We start from the raw sequence: 14,152 nt of genomic DNA, 5'->3' as shown, positions 1-14,152 counted from the left end.
TGTTTAGCTCCCTATAGTCAATGCACATCCTGTGTGAACCGTCCTTCTTCCTGACGAAAAGGATCAGTGTTCCCCAGGGTGAACTACTCGAACGAATAAACTGCTTACCCATCAGTTCTTGCAACTGAGATGACAACTCCTGCATCTCAGGCGGTGCCAGTCGGTACGACGCCTTGGCGATAGGGGCCACACCTAGCACTAGGTCAATCCTGAACTCAACCTGCCTCTCCGGAGGCACTCCGGGTAACTCCTCCGGAAACACATCAGCAAACTCCCTCACCACCGGGACCTCAGAAACTGAGAGTTGCTCTCTAACCCGCGTATCTACCACATACGCCAAATAACTGGCACACCCGTGCTGAATATACTGTCAAGCCCTGGCTGCCGAACAAAACCATGATCCCAACCTGGTGCCCTCACCATATACTATAAGTTCTCCCCTGCTTGGGGTTTGAACCACCACCCGCTGTCCCTCACAGTCGATCATGGCGCCAAAACGGCTAAGCTAATCCATCCCTACAATCACGCACACTTCCCCCATGGGGATAAGAATCAAATCTATCGGGAAGGACACCCCAAAAATCTCCAAATTGCATCCCCGGTAGACCAAAGAAGCAGAAACCCCGTGCTCGTTGGCGATCAAAACTCGCAACAGACACTCAAGATCATCTATCGGCACACTGAACTCTCTAGAGAAGGTCTGAGATACAAACGACCGATTCGCCCCCGAGTCAAATAATACCAAAGCGGGCAAAGAATTCACTAAAAACGTACCTAATCACAGGTGCAAACAATAAGCATAACACAAATACAATAACTAAGATAGAGAATAGAAATGTACCAGCAACCACATCTGGTGATGACTTGGTCTCCTCGTCCGTGAGTTGGAAAGCGCGACCCTGGGCCTTCGGAGGCTCCACCTTGACCGACCTCCCATCTCTAATCCTCACAATAGCGGGCGCGGAATCATCACATGACCAACCTGGTTACAATGGTAACAAATCCTCATATCTACTGGAGGGGCAGACTGACGGCAGTCCTTGGCATAGTGCCCCTCCTTGCCACATTTGTGGCACCCACCTCCTGCTCGACAAACTCCCGAATGAACCCTGCCAAACTTTCCACAAGTGTGGCTCTGCTGACCCCCAAACCGTGTATCAGCGGTCTTAGACCGCTTAGGTGCCGACTGAGACTGTGTCGGTGCCTGATGCTGCTCCTTCAACTGCAGCTCTATCTCCAACTCACGCCGCCTCGCGGCTTCCTAAGATCTAGGAGAGTATCACATCGATGTGTAGACACAAACTGTCGAATATCGGTCTTGAGCATACTCAGATAACGAGTATCTAAGACTGCTCTGAAGCAAACTCTGGGCAAAACATAGCCTTCTCCGTGAACATATGGGTAATCTCCATCACATACTCCCCATCCTGTCTCAACGTCAAAAACTCCTGCACAAGCCGCTCCCGCTCAACGCATGGAATGTAGCGGGTGCGGAACATATCTCTGAACTGCTCCCAAGTAACAGCAGCCCGCTGATCATCAGTATACGACCCAGCCGTCAGCCTCCACCAGTCCTTTGCCCAAGCCTCAGCAGGTTCAGGGCACACCTGACCCTTTGGTTAGCAGGGCATGAGCACGTGAAGAAACAACCCTCCACGTCAGATAACCACCTCATAGCCCTAATCGCATCTTGTGTACCATCAAACGTCGGGGGCTTCATATTATCAAAGTCCCGGTACTGGAAAGCCCTGCTGGCTCCTCCTCCAACCCCTGCCGCGGTTACAGCCGAAGTGGCTGCAGTGGTAGCTGTCTCTGCTAGAGCTGCATATCGCTCATCAAAGTACTCAACTATCGCGGTCTTAATCGACCCAAACATCTCTGGCAGTTGCGCTCGGAACGCAGCAACAATCTCGTCGTGCATGATCTCCTGGATCCTGGTATCCAACTCCTCGATCCCTATCTGAACCACGGGCTCAGGTGCTACCGGCACCTCCAACCCTCCGTCTCCCGACCCCGATCCTGATCCTGATCCCGAAGCAAGACGTCTAGTCACCACCATACTGAAATATATATATATATATATATATATATATATATATATATATATATATATATATATATATATACACAAATCATCAGATAAATAACATAATGTCGGGAGACCAAAACCCAAAACCCTAGGGGTTGTGATTTCCTTGCTACGCGTATGGGTCATGTGCTTTCAGTAGTACGGGCCCATACTACCTTCCACACCTACCCATATTTGTCTCAAGTGTCACCACAACACCATAATAATATCATCAACATAGGAAATGCGCTCAACCCTCATTTCTAGGGGAATACTAAATATCTCGCATCTAGTCTCACCACTTATCACGACTCACATATCCATGAAACTTCCATCATCCCCTGCAGCGCTAGTGCATGCTAGCTGCATATAACGCTGGACCCAATAGACTTTCGAATATCCAATCCTACCCGAGGGCTTAATCAACATTCTCAGGCTATAAGATCTTTATTATGCACAGCCGTGAGGCATACACTAAACATCTGCAGTTATGATGTCAATTCCACATACAAGGAACCCTAGGCTAATGCGCATCATGCAATCAAGCAAATTTATCATGTGATTCTTGAAGATCTCTATCCTAGCACTAGCATGCTGTTCTAACATATCAGAATATCAAATAACTGCATGGTATTTTGGGGTTTACTTACAGGCTCCGGCTGATCGTACCCTCTGCATCCTCCATCCTTTATTTTGAAAACCATTATAAAACTTATTTTCCGAAAATCTCCTTGATTTGAGACTGGATTCACACGAGTGTTCCTCCAATTCACTCAAACTAAGGCTCTGATACCAACTTGTAACATCCATAAATTTTACGCCAAATTTAAACTTTTTCAAACATAAATAAAAATCAAATAGCATTGTTTACAAAATGTTTTCAAATCATTTTCCATAAGAGTGTCCCAAAATCATAACATAAGGATGAGGAGCGGTACAGTCACGCCTTTACCTTCCCATGATCTCCTGAAGTACCTGAAACAATAAACTGAAAACTGTAAGCCCGATGGCTTAGTGAGCTACCCCCAAAATACCAATACCACACTGACAATACCATATTAGTAATAATCAATCAATCAACATGAATACTGGGCTATCGGCCTGACTGGACCGCCCGACCGGGCCTACAGTCTGTCTGAATCTATCCCGAGCCTTCGGCATGATTGGTCTGCCACGTGGGCCTACAGTCTCCTCGGACCGCTCATAGGGTATGTTGGCCTTCAGCACAAAGCAGGACCGCCTCAACCCAACCACAAGCAAATAACCATGTGCGCATACTATCATATACAGGCATATACAAACATCAAACACATCTGTCACACTGATCATCATTTATAGAATTCTCCTGTAACTAGAGTACCGACCTAGCAGGTCACTAACATACCAATCCCTGCGGATCATAAGAGCATAACATACTGTCTACCCTGATTCCGATCTAACAGATCATAACCACATGTAGCATACCATAACAATAACAACTAAAGGGCCGACCTTGGTGCCGTAGACCCTATCGATATAGTGAGGATAACTCACCTTGCAAATGTCGACACAAAGGGTAAACTCCAGCTCTCGGATCCCTTGACACAGGCTCTACCACCTATTATCATAGTACATCATACTCATAAGTCCTTAACCTTATAAGGTACTCCATAACCCACTAGTCAACCCCTGGTCAAAGTCAAAGTCCTCAGTCAAAGTCAACAGTCCATGTTGACCTTAACTCGTCGAGTACCCTGAAGTACATTCCAACTCATCGAGTTTCCTTTGATTTTCGATCAAACTTTAAGGCCACCCGTCGAGTTCCCTCCTTGCAACTCGACAGATACACACTAATACATATCCAAGAGAAAACTCATCCGACTCGCCGAGTTGTTCTTCAACTCGTCGAGTTTATGGCAAACTTCATTGAACTCGCCGAGTTGTTCATCCAACTCTTTGAGTTCACCACCATCTTCATGTGACTCGCCGAGTCAACCTTGTGACTCGTCGAGTCCATTCAGTCCTTTTTCCATACAGACTAGTTTTGAGCCATGCAACGACTCCAACTCATAGATCCAAGCTTCTAGGGCATGCTTATCACGTAAAGTTGCAAACTTTACGGGCATGCATGGCTATAAAGGCTCTAAATGCCTAATTTAAGTTCTTAATGGAACTTTATGCTCAAGAGGGACCTTAATCACAACCAATATTGTGACTTTATGCTTCTAGAATCCAAGGAGGGTCCAGATCTGAAGTTACAATTTCAGATCTATCCCATATCTCATCATACCAACTTGAAAATCCATAAAAGCCCTAGAAACTCAACAAAAGGGAAAAAGGGAAGTAAGGATGGCACTTTGATACCTCCAAAGGATGCTAGCTGAGGTAAATCCTGCTTCCCACTCCTTCCTTGCTTCAATTTCCTTTGCACTCTTAGCTTCTTCCTCCAAGATTCTCTTTTCCAAGCTTCAAACACCACACCAAGGCACACACACGAATTAGGGTTTTAAGGGGCTCTCAAAGACTGCAAAGAGGCCAAAGGAGGCTAAGACTCCTTTAAATAGAGGTGCAAACCACGGGATTTACGGTTTCCACTGCCAGCTCCTACTCGCCGAGTCCCAACATGGACTCGTCGAGTAGGTCACTTAAAACGCGATCTCATCCAGTTGCTACTCGACGAGTAGGTCAACCAACTCGTCGAGTAGAGCTTAACCCAATAAATCTTATTTAAGCAATATCTGAGAATCGGGCGTTACAACTGATTTGGATTTATCGATTCTAGCATTCTAGGACATGCTCCAAGCAAACACCAATTAATTAACAAATATTAAATATTTTTTAAAAATCCTATATATTTGGCGGGTCGACCCGCGAACCCAAACCTAACCCATGAAATAGGCGGGTTAACGGGTTAGAAATCTCAACTCAAAATCGTTTATTTTCTGGTTGGGTTCGTGTTGGGTCCAAAATTGTCACCCTTACTAATCTGGAGCAATATATTGCATAGATTTCTCGATTCGTTGTCATTGTCCTCAACTAGAAACTTGTATTCTAAGAAATTCCTTATATGAATTCATTTTGTTTAGTATCCAAAAGATTTATGAGTTTATACAACAAAAATGACAATATAAATACCCTAATATTGTCTGGGAACGTCCGTATATCCAAACTAATCTCTGAAATGTATTTTCTAATATGAAATGTATGAGTTTTAGATTCTGGACAAGTCTATTATCAACCAACACCAACTCAGAATGACCAAAAATATTCTGAAATGTCATATTCCGGAATAAATATTTGTTTTTGAAAAGCAAAAATTATATTATAATAGTTAGTTTAATGAATTTCCCTATTTATTATTGTCAATTTGGTAAAAATGCTAAAAATGTGTTAATCGCCATTAATCAAAATAAAAATACACTTCTTGGACCCTGTGCCATATCAAAGCCTTAGAGTGCCGAAACGGACCATACTAGGAAGTAGGAACACCCTCTCTCTCTCTCTCTCTCTCTCTCTTTCTCAAACAAGGAAACAGTGATGCATTATTGAAGAACAAGGTTCTTTCCCCTCTGACTTTTGTTCTAGTTTCATCTGATTTACATACGCAATATATAAAATCTCGATTGACGATCTTTCAGCTCACTTCGATCAATTGATGAGCACTCCATTTTAGATTCTCCAAACAGGTAGTTTTAATAAATGTTTACAGCTTCCTTCTTCAATTTCAATTTACGATTTTTGATCGTGTCGTTTATCATCGAATATTGATCGGACTAAAATCTATAGAAGGAAAAAAAAAATTAATAAGCAGGGAAAAGCTCCTTGAGACGAGTGTCAGTCGGTGGTTCATCGATACCATGGCTATTGTTGAGAACGGTGTGTCGAATAACCAGGTGGAATCAAAGGATGCTGATCAGACAGAGTCTTCGATTTTGATTTCGAGGTCAAATCAGGAGAAGAAGATAACGTCTAATAACACAAACGGCACTTTAATAAATGGAAATGGTGTCTCGAATCATCATCAGCATCATTTGGTAGTGAATGGGGCTGATCGCGATGGCCACGAAGAGGGTTTTAAGAAAGATATGAGAGATTTGGAGGAAATCCTGTCGAAATTAAATCCTATGGCTGAAGAATTTGTTCCCCCTTCACTCTCCAAGAACGTTTATAATAGGGCTTTACTACAACCACCATCTCCTGCTACTCACTTTGGTTATGCCGCTGTTAATGATTTCCTACTCCAAAATAACCACACAGCTTTTGCCAATGTCGATGGCATTAACACTGGAAGGGTATACTCTTATCCATATCCTCATTTCCATTTCTTCTTGCTTGTCTAAACTCATTTCATGATTGATATCAATCAACACTTGCAGTTTCCTATATTTCTGTTGCTGATTGATCTAGGTTTTTATCGTTTTATGTTTAGAAGAAGGGTCATTTTAGCAATGGAAAGAGGAGGATGAATAGCCGAACTAACTTGGCACAACAAGAAGATGCCATTAAGAGAACAGTTCATGTGTCCGACATTGATCAACAGGTAAAAAGATTTATATTATCACATAATGTAATAATATCAACTTTATTGAAGTTTACAAGCTAATAATTTCTAATAATCTATTGATGTTTGACTACAGGTAACTGAAGAACAACTTGCAGCACTTTTTATTCATTGTGGACAGGTAAGTTTTAAACATGTTACTCCCACCATTAAAGCCTTTTGATTTTGCTCATATATATCAAAGTTGTCTAACTTTTATTCCTCTTATTCGGTTATTTTCATTCCACTAAAGGTTGTTGATTGCCGTGTATGTGGTGACCCTAATTCTGTTCTTCGTTTTGCTTTTGTTGAGTTTACTGATGAGGGTATGCAAATATAACCTTTTTATATACCTTTAATAAGTAATATCTTATATATATGTTTTGTATTACATAATTTACATCGAGTTTCTCTGATGTTTTTGCAGAAGGTGCAAAGAATGCATTGACTCTTGCTGGAACAATGCTTGGTTTCTATCCAGTTAGGGTTTTGCCTTCAAAGACTGCAATAGCACCAGTGAATCCCACTTTTCTGCCTCGAGTGAGATTCTTTTGACTTTTGACTTTTGACTTGTGAAGCTTGAATAAATAATTTATGTACAATTGTACACAGTTGTGCTAACTCTATTAGTTTTGATGTTGTTTTAGTCTGAAGATGAAAGGGAAATGTGTGCAAGGACTATTTATTGTACTAACATTGATAAGAAGGTAGTTAAAGTTTTATCTTTTTTTTGTGTGTGTTTGTATTTGATGAATGTTTTTGTGTGATCTGTGTTTTGTTTTAAGCAGGTTACTCAGGCAGATGTCAAACTCTTTTTTGAATCACTTTGTGGAGAGGTTTATACTTTGATAGTTTTTTTTTTACATTTATAACATTTTTGACTAGTTTGTTGTGATATGAATTGTTAATAAGATGTTATTAACTTTGCTTTTGATAGGTTTATCGCTTGAGGTTGCTTGGAGACTATCATCATTCCTCTCGTATTGCATTTGTGGAATTTGTGATGGTGAGCTTTTTTTAAGTATTTTTATCTTGTTTTTTTTTTTTTGCTTTTAATATGCAATATGTTTGTCAAACTTGATTGGGCTATATATTTTGAATTCATTAACAAATTGTACTTTGAAAAATCTACCCAATTATAGAATTGCCCTTTTATATTTATTTCTTATAAAGATATTATACTATGAAAATTTTATCCAGTTATTCAGTGAAAATTACTTTGTGTTTCGATGACATTAATATAATTCGATAGATTTTCCAATTACAATGTTGTAATAGCAAGAACTGAAAGTAGGATGTTATAATAAACAAATCAAACAAAAGTTTATTGCTATTTCTTGCATTCAACTCTAATAATAATAAACAAATGAAGAAAAATATTTTGATGTTTCTTGTATTTAACACTAATAAACAAATAAATGAAAGTATATTGTTATTTCTTGCATTTACAGGCCGAGAGTGCAATTGCTGCCCTGAACTGTAGTGGTGCGGTATTGGGATCATTGCCGATAAGGTAACATACTTTACTTTCATAAAATAAATAAATAAATAAACATTAAAAGTCGAATGCTATAATCGGATAGATTTTTCCAAAGGGCTCCAGTCTCAGTACCTGATTTACATCTCACATGATGCTTTTGGGCTAGCCAGACAGACAGTGTGGTCCAGCTCAGGGGTTGTTACTGTTAGAAGAATAATAGTAGTTAAGTGTGATAAAATTCATGTTTTGACATGTATCTGTGTGATTGTTTGCTTGCAGGGTAAGTCCTTCGAAGACCCCGGTGCGCCCACGTGCACCTCGCCCTGCCATGCATTGATGATGGGTTTGGTGGTGGTGATAGTTATTATCTATCTAAATATACACCTACACAACGTAGTAGATTATATTACATGAAACTTATTGACTGTTTATGTTTGTTTATGTTTGTTCGTTTGTGTTATGCATCTCGGAGTCTCAATATGTTTATAGAGCTATCTGTTTAAAATTGTAGAGAGATGGGAACAAGCATACAGTTTTGTTTCAGCTTTTAATTTTTTTTTTTTTATATATTTATGACGAAATTTGTTTCTTTTTTTACTTGATAGGTTTTAAGTTATATGTGAGGTTGTGTTTTATTTAATAATGAAATAACGACTTAACAAAGGTTATTAAGAAATTAACATTTTAGAAAGTTACCCTTGTTTATTTTTCTTTCCTTTTCCTTATCTTTCTTTCCTTTTCTTTATCGGTGTTGTTTTTTTTTTTCTCAAATATGTTTTTTACATTGTTTAATCCCAACAATATTTTATTCATACAACACCTATTATTAAACCCACCCAAGGGTGAAATCACTAGGTAAACTGGGAAGTTCTAGCTATGTTTTGGACTTTTGTTCATATGCGAATTTTGAACCCAGAAACTTTTTTTATGAAATTTTAAACCTCAACAATTAGAATCTCATCACATAGAGAAGGTCTAACGAATGATGAAATGTGTATGTTTATATATGTTTTTGATCTTGACCCTTTTCATTGTGGTAACCCACTCTTTAGATCGAGTTTGATAATTGATATGAATCAATGTTCCATTTAAACTAATCATTACTTTCTTTTTCAAGATGTAAACATGAAGCAACATTCATATTACATTACATGTTTTTTTGGTGAAAGCAATCAACCAACCGGTCCCACAGCTAACATGAACAGATATATCATAATGTCCCTTGATTAAGGTTGACCATGCCCCACCATATAACACAGTAGTTCTGGGATGATATATTTGCAAAAATGGTCAAAAATTTGAATCTCAACAATTGCAGTTTCAATTCCAATAAGGATTAGGCTTCATTAAGACAATAAGCTCTTATATCAGTCTAGTATGTTCCAACAAGAATAACCCTTTTGCAAAAAATTATAATACATTTTAAAGTCTATCATCCATGACTAAATGGGAAGTCATAAAATGAAAACCATCTTAATTTCCACACAAACAAAATGATTTGCATTTCACATTTCATTTACATAATTGTATCTTAAAAAGAAAACAGAGACATTCCTTAATACAAGTAAGATAAATAGTATGTGGTTCATACAAGAATTAAGAGCTTTTCATGCTTCAGTCGTGTCTGAACTACTTGTTTCAGTATCTAGTTTTTCAAGTTCTAATGTTGCACTGAATCCAAAATCACTCCCAGGGTTAAATGATGATTTTAGCTCTTCTGCACTTTGGATTGTGTTGATCTTGTTTTCCTTTACCAAAATATTGTTCTGCAAGAAATAGCAATGTAGTTTCATTGATTTGTATGTTATAACATTTGAATTTTATTTCTTTCTATTACAGCATTGTAGTTTGAAATAATCTATCAAAGTATAATGTCCTATAATGTTATAATTGGGTAGATTTTTTAAACCAACCCAAATACAATTATAATAAAAGCAATGCAAATTTATAGTTATTTTTAGAAAACAGAACTTTAAGTTGACTAAAACTGTGAAATCACATTCCTTTAAAGGTGGTCCATTCCATCAAAAAAAAAAAAAAACAAACAACTTTTTTTTCGATTCCTGTGGAATGAATCATTCCATTCTTTCACCAATTCCATCATACCAAATACTAAGAAATGACCAAATAAAATAGTAATAATGACTTGCCTTTTTCACGTAATCAGCCACAGTGGAAGTAACTATTTCTTGAATAACAAATTTTGTAACACGGTCTTCACCAATAATTGACAATAGAAAGCTTTTCGGGACCTGAAAAAAGTTTTCTAAATTCATAATATCGTAATAAAAAGGTTAAATGCGTATTTTATGCAGCAACATTTCACTTTTTGTGTGATTGTTGCATAAATTAACAATAAAATGAAAAACTGTTGTTGCATAAAAATGTGTTTTTAAGCCTTAATAATATAAATGGAATATGGATTATGTGATGCTACCTTGGATGTTTTCCCTGAAAGCCACCATCCACATGCAAAAGAGAAAACAAGGTTAGAAATACAAAACTTACAAGAATGGAGTGGAAAAGTAAACAATAATTAATAGGTTCAAATGCAAGAAATAGCAACATACTTTCTATTGTCTATGTATTATAAATTATGGAATCTTACATTCATTTTTTCTATTACTTTTTCTTGTTACTAAAGCATTGTAGTTTCAGTTTTCTTATTATTAGGACATTATACTTTGAAAAATCTAAGCAATTATAGAAGTGAAAATTAGTTTGTATATGGAGAAACCTAGGCACCAAATACTTTAAAATCTCAATTCTCACCAAATAATTTCAGTGCTTTCACTTTTACATCACAAAATAACTTGAGGATAATTCAAATTAAACAAAAAGAGATTTTTGCTTGCAAAATGTTCCAGAAGGAATTGGAATTTGAAGGACTTGATATGAGAGAGAGAGAGAGAGAGAGAAATAAAAACTCTTGACTGGAAAAAAGAAACTTTAAAGACAAGGGCAATTTAGTCATTTTGTCTGTATATTAAGACATTACCTCCTTTTTGTCTGCGGAAGCCTGGAACTGGTGGTGCTGTACGAGCCAAATTTGTGAGAACCTTATCAAATACAATTTGTGTCTCCTTCCCTGATAATTCCACTTTTACCTGCCACCAAATATCCTCACTAAATGTCTGAATAAATTAAGACATAATCCAAATTCAAAAAAAAAAAAAAGAACTTTATCTTTTCGTATAAGTGAGGTGGCACAGCGTATATATAATCCATGAAAACGGCATAAGAAATTAGTAGTATAAGACATTGAGCTCACTTGCATCTTATCATCATCTTGGGACTCCACAACTATATTGGCATTTTTTATAACTACCACATTCTCATCTGATATTGAAGCTTCAACACCTGCCATGTATTATATAAATAACTTCTGAAATCTGATTTCAGTTAAAAGTCAATGCAATAAATAGCAAGTACTTTCATGGATTTATTCCAATTATAGCATTGTAATCTGAAAATCTATCCAATCAAATCAGTGTCATCGAATAAAAAACAAAAAATCACTGCTTTAGTTGCATAAAATTTTCAAAGTATAATGTCCTAATAAGAATAAATGAAAGTGCAATGTTGTAATTAGGAAGATTCAAGATTGTTGAAAGTACAATGCCTTAACAAGAAAAAAATAGAAGTAAAATGTTGTAAAAGAGAGATAAAAGTACGATGATATACATTATAGTAATACATAGCATATGAAAGTACGTTGCTATTTCTGGATTTTATTGGAGGGGTTTTGAAAAGTTGAAGATCACCTGGTTCAACAGCAAGTAGTGGTCTAACATAGGAGCCAAGAATCTTACGGGAGTTGCAGGAGTCCATTGTTCTGTGTAAAGCAAAAGGTTATAACCTATGGTTTAACACTTTAACTACTTAAATAACTTGGTTATCTGTGAAAACAATTATTATTTTTACACAAGAAAATAGTAAGTTACCTTGCATCTCGACTTTGGATTGTAGAGAAAAGATTGATAGTTGATAATGTATGCCAACTTAGAACATGTATGTGGTTGCTCTTAATAGTAGGATGCTGTAGACAGGAAGCAGTGTAACAGTTGATATACATTAAAACATTTTGGATACTGATATGCAATTTACCTCAAAATTTAATGACTTTTCAATTTTTGGAACTTGATATAAAATCCAGTGAATTGATGAAAACTTTTTCACATTATTACAAGACTAAGGTGTTGTTTCTTTTGACTTAATGGACTTAAAGGTGGTTTGCGTTTGCATTGACCTTAACAATCAACCTATGCCTCTCTTTTTCCTACATGGAATAGAGGGAGTTTTGGAGAGGATAATAAGCATTACATAATGTCTGAATGCATTCTGCTTCACTCATAGCTATAACTACTCACAATGGCAGCATCAACTCATACGTATAAAGTTATTTTCACACAACATAATCAATTTGACAAATGAGGAAGTATTGAGAGACTTTTCTCATTGATTCCACCATAAACAAACTAATTTTCGTCCTCCTCCCATATAGATTCTCAAGCTCACTGCCTTTTGGAACCCTAATTCTAACATGACACTAAGACCTAAAAACTTTAGCAGTGGCAGCGTAAGCAATTTACATCTCAAATAGAAATGCGGGGCAAATCAGCATGAAGTTTCAGTCCCGCAGTTGACATATTTGAGCTAATTATTCAGTAGGTATAATCCTAGGTTATATACTCCTTTCCGATTAATTTTGAGTTCGAACTGCATAAGCTAACATGTTATTCTATATAATCAAATAGGATATGGATTTATTACTGCATTGCAGTCATAGTATAAGAAATCTACGAGAAATGGAATCGGAGTACAGGTAGGGTTTGCAGAAAGTTACTTTGCAGTCTTTGAATTGGAAAAATGTTTGAGGAACGTTCATCGTTATCTTCATGGTCGCCATTGTCGTTAAGCTTCTCTAGCTAAAGGCTCGCCGGCTCTCACCAACGCTTTGTTTTGTCCAATCCTTTCGGTAACTCAGGGTTTGCCAGTGTTTTTTTTTTAAACTAAAAAACTAAAAGTCAAAAAAGCCAAAAATTTCTACAAGTCACTTTTTTTTTTATTAAAAATCTTTTCAATTTATCAAACGAACTTTTAAACTTTTGATTTTTAAAAGGAAATTTTTGAAAAAGTCTCAATATTTTATCTTAATTTACAAAAAAGTCTTAAATTAAAATTTGTTTACAAAAAAGTTTCAATTACCAGTAAAAATGATAATTTGACCCTATTTTTTCGGTTTACCTGTTTCATTACTTACCCGGTTTTAATAAAGTCCTATTATTTTACCATAATTTACGAATAAGTCTCAAATTATTGTAAAATAATGAGACTTTAATGTAAATTATGGTAAAATAATGAGACTTTAATGAAACCGAGTAAATATTGAAACCGGTAAACCGGAAAAAAAGGTCAAATCGTCATTTTTTCCGGTAATCGGGACTTTTTGATAAACCAATTTTAATTTGGGACTTTTTCGTAAATTATGGTGAAATATTAGGACTTTTCTGAAAATTTTCCTTTTTGAAAAGCCAAAAGTCCAAACGAATTAAGCAAAGTCATTTCAAAAGGAAAATCAAACACCCTCTTATTAGCCAATTCACTATTTTTTTAAACGGCCAAACGAATTAAGCAAAGTCACTTGTAATATTTCATCGGCACCCTGATTTAGAGCTTCTTTAATTAAGCAGGAGCCTAGTCGCAAGAGTTTTTTTACAGTACAGACCTAACTTCCATAACGATTGACTCAACATTGGGTTTGTTTGAAGACACTACAACCAATGTGGCGTTCATTCAATCAAAACTTTTATTTCAACGAGCACCTCGAGTTCGAGCTTTTTTACAAGACAAACCTAGCTTCCATAACGATTTTCATGGAAAAATTCTTTATATGTAACACCACAATAGGTAGTTTAAGAGAATCGAACTTCCAACATCATGTCTCACATAAATATAAAACTCTAAGTTGGATATTTCATGCTAATCCATTCACCGTCTAAAATGTTACTTTAGTTCTTCAAAAATATATTTATCATAAAGTCTATTTTAGTAAGGCATCTTTAACTCATCCTATTTTTTACCT

At 36.7% G+C, this 14,152-nt stretch overlaps 2 protein-coding genes across 11 annotated transcripts; one reads left to right on the top strand and one right to left on the bottom strand.

Moving 5' to 3' along the window:
* Positions 1 to 5,479: 5,479 nt before the first annotated feature.
* LOC111906664 (polyadenylate-binding protein-interacting protein 12) lies at positions 5,480 to 8,664 on the top strand. 10 transcript variants are annotated; one of them, XM_023902433.3, is made up of 12 exons: positions 5,480 to 5,604; positions 5,686 to 5,733; positions 5,859 to 6,339; positions 6,477 to 6,587; positions 6,685 to 6,729; positions 6,841 to 6,913; positions 7,015 to 7,127; positions 7,235 to 7,294; positions 7,376 to 7,423; positions 7,525 to 7,593; positions 8,039 to 8,100; positions 8,347 to 8,664. In XM_023902433.3, the coding sequence occupies exons 3-12, from the start codon at positions 5,905 to 5,907 to the stop codon at positions 8,402 to 8,404; spliced, it is 1,074 nt and encodes a 357-aa protein (XP_023758201.1). In that variant the 5' UTR covers positions 5,480 to 5,604; positions 5,686 to 5,733; positions 5,859 to 5,904; the 3' UTR covers positions 8,405 to 8,664. The 10 variants fall into 10 exon arrangements, with proteins under 10 accessions (XP_023758201.1, XP_023758208.1, XP_023758206.1 ...); XM_023902440.3 differs by having other exon boundaries at positions 5,856 to 6,339; XM_023902438.3 differs by having other exon boundaries at positions 5,837 to 6,339.
* An 880-nt stretch (positions 8,665 to 9,544) lies between these two features.
* On the bottom strand, positions 9,545 to 13,073 carry LOC111906666 (uncharacterized). Its single transcript, XM_023902442.3, has 8 exons — positions 12,914 to 13,073; positions 12,012 to 12,106; positions 11,832 to 11,902; positions 11,339 to 11,427; positions 11,066 to 11,174; positions 10,505 to 10,518; positions 10,218 to 10,319; positions 9,545 to 9,833 (listed from the first exon to the last, which is right to left on the bottom strand). The coding sequence occupies exons 1-8, from the start codon at positions 12,974 to 12,976 to the stop codon at positions 9,675 to 9,677; spliced, it is 702 nt and encodes a 233-aa protein (XP_023758210.1). The 5' UTR covers positions 12,977 to 13,073; the 3' UTR covers positions 9,545 to 9,674.
* Between the last annotated feature and the right edge of the window lie 1,079 nt (positions 13,074 to 14,152).

This window comes from Lactuca sativa, chromosome 3, assembly GCF_002870075.4.
Source record: "Lactuca sativa cultivar Salinas chromosome 3, Lsat_Salinas_v11, whole genome shotgun sequence".
NCBI lineage: Eukaryota > Viridiplantae > Streptophyta > Magnoliopsida > Asterales > Asteraceae > Lactuca > Lactuca sativa.
The sequence above is the reverse complement of the archived record's forward strand: the minus strand, read 5'-3'. Positions and strand labels throughout refer to the sequence as shown.

Coding starts and splice junctions, on each gene's coding strand:
- LOC111906664 (XM_023902433.3), top strand. CDS start 5,905: ATGGCTATTGTTGAGAACGGTGTGTCGAATAACCAGGTGGAATCAAAG. Junction 7,128..7,234: donor ATCCCACTTTTCTGCCTCGA/GTGAGATTCTTT, acceptor ATGTTGTTTTAG/TCTGAAGATGAAAGGGAAAT. Junction 7,424..7,524: donor TTGAATCACTTTGTGGAGAG/GTTTATACTTTG, acceptor TGCTTTTGATAG/GTTTATCGCTTGAGGTTGCT.
- LOC111906666 (XM_023902442.3), bottom strand. CDS start 12,976: ATGGCGACCATGAAGATAACGATGAACGTTCCTCAAACATTTTTCCAA. Junction 12,107..12,913: donor TCCAATTCAAAGACTGCAAA/GTAACTTTCTGC, acceptor TCCTGTCTACAG/CATCCTACTATTAAGAGCAA. Junction 11,175..11,338: donor AAGATGATGATAAGATGCAA/GTGAGCTCAATG, acceptor ATTTGGTGGCAG/GTAAAAGTGGAATTATCAGG.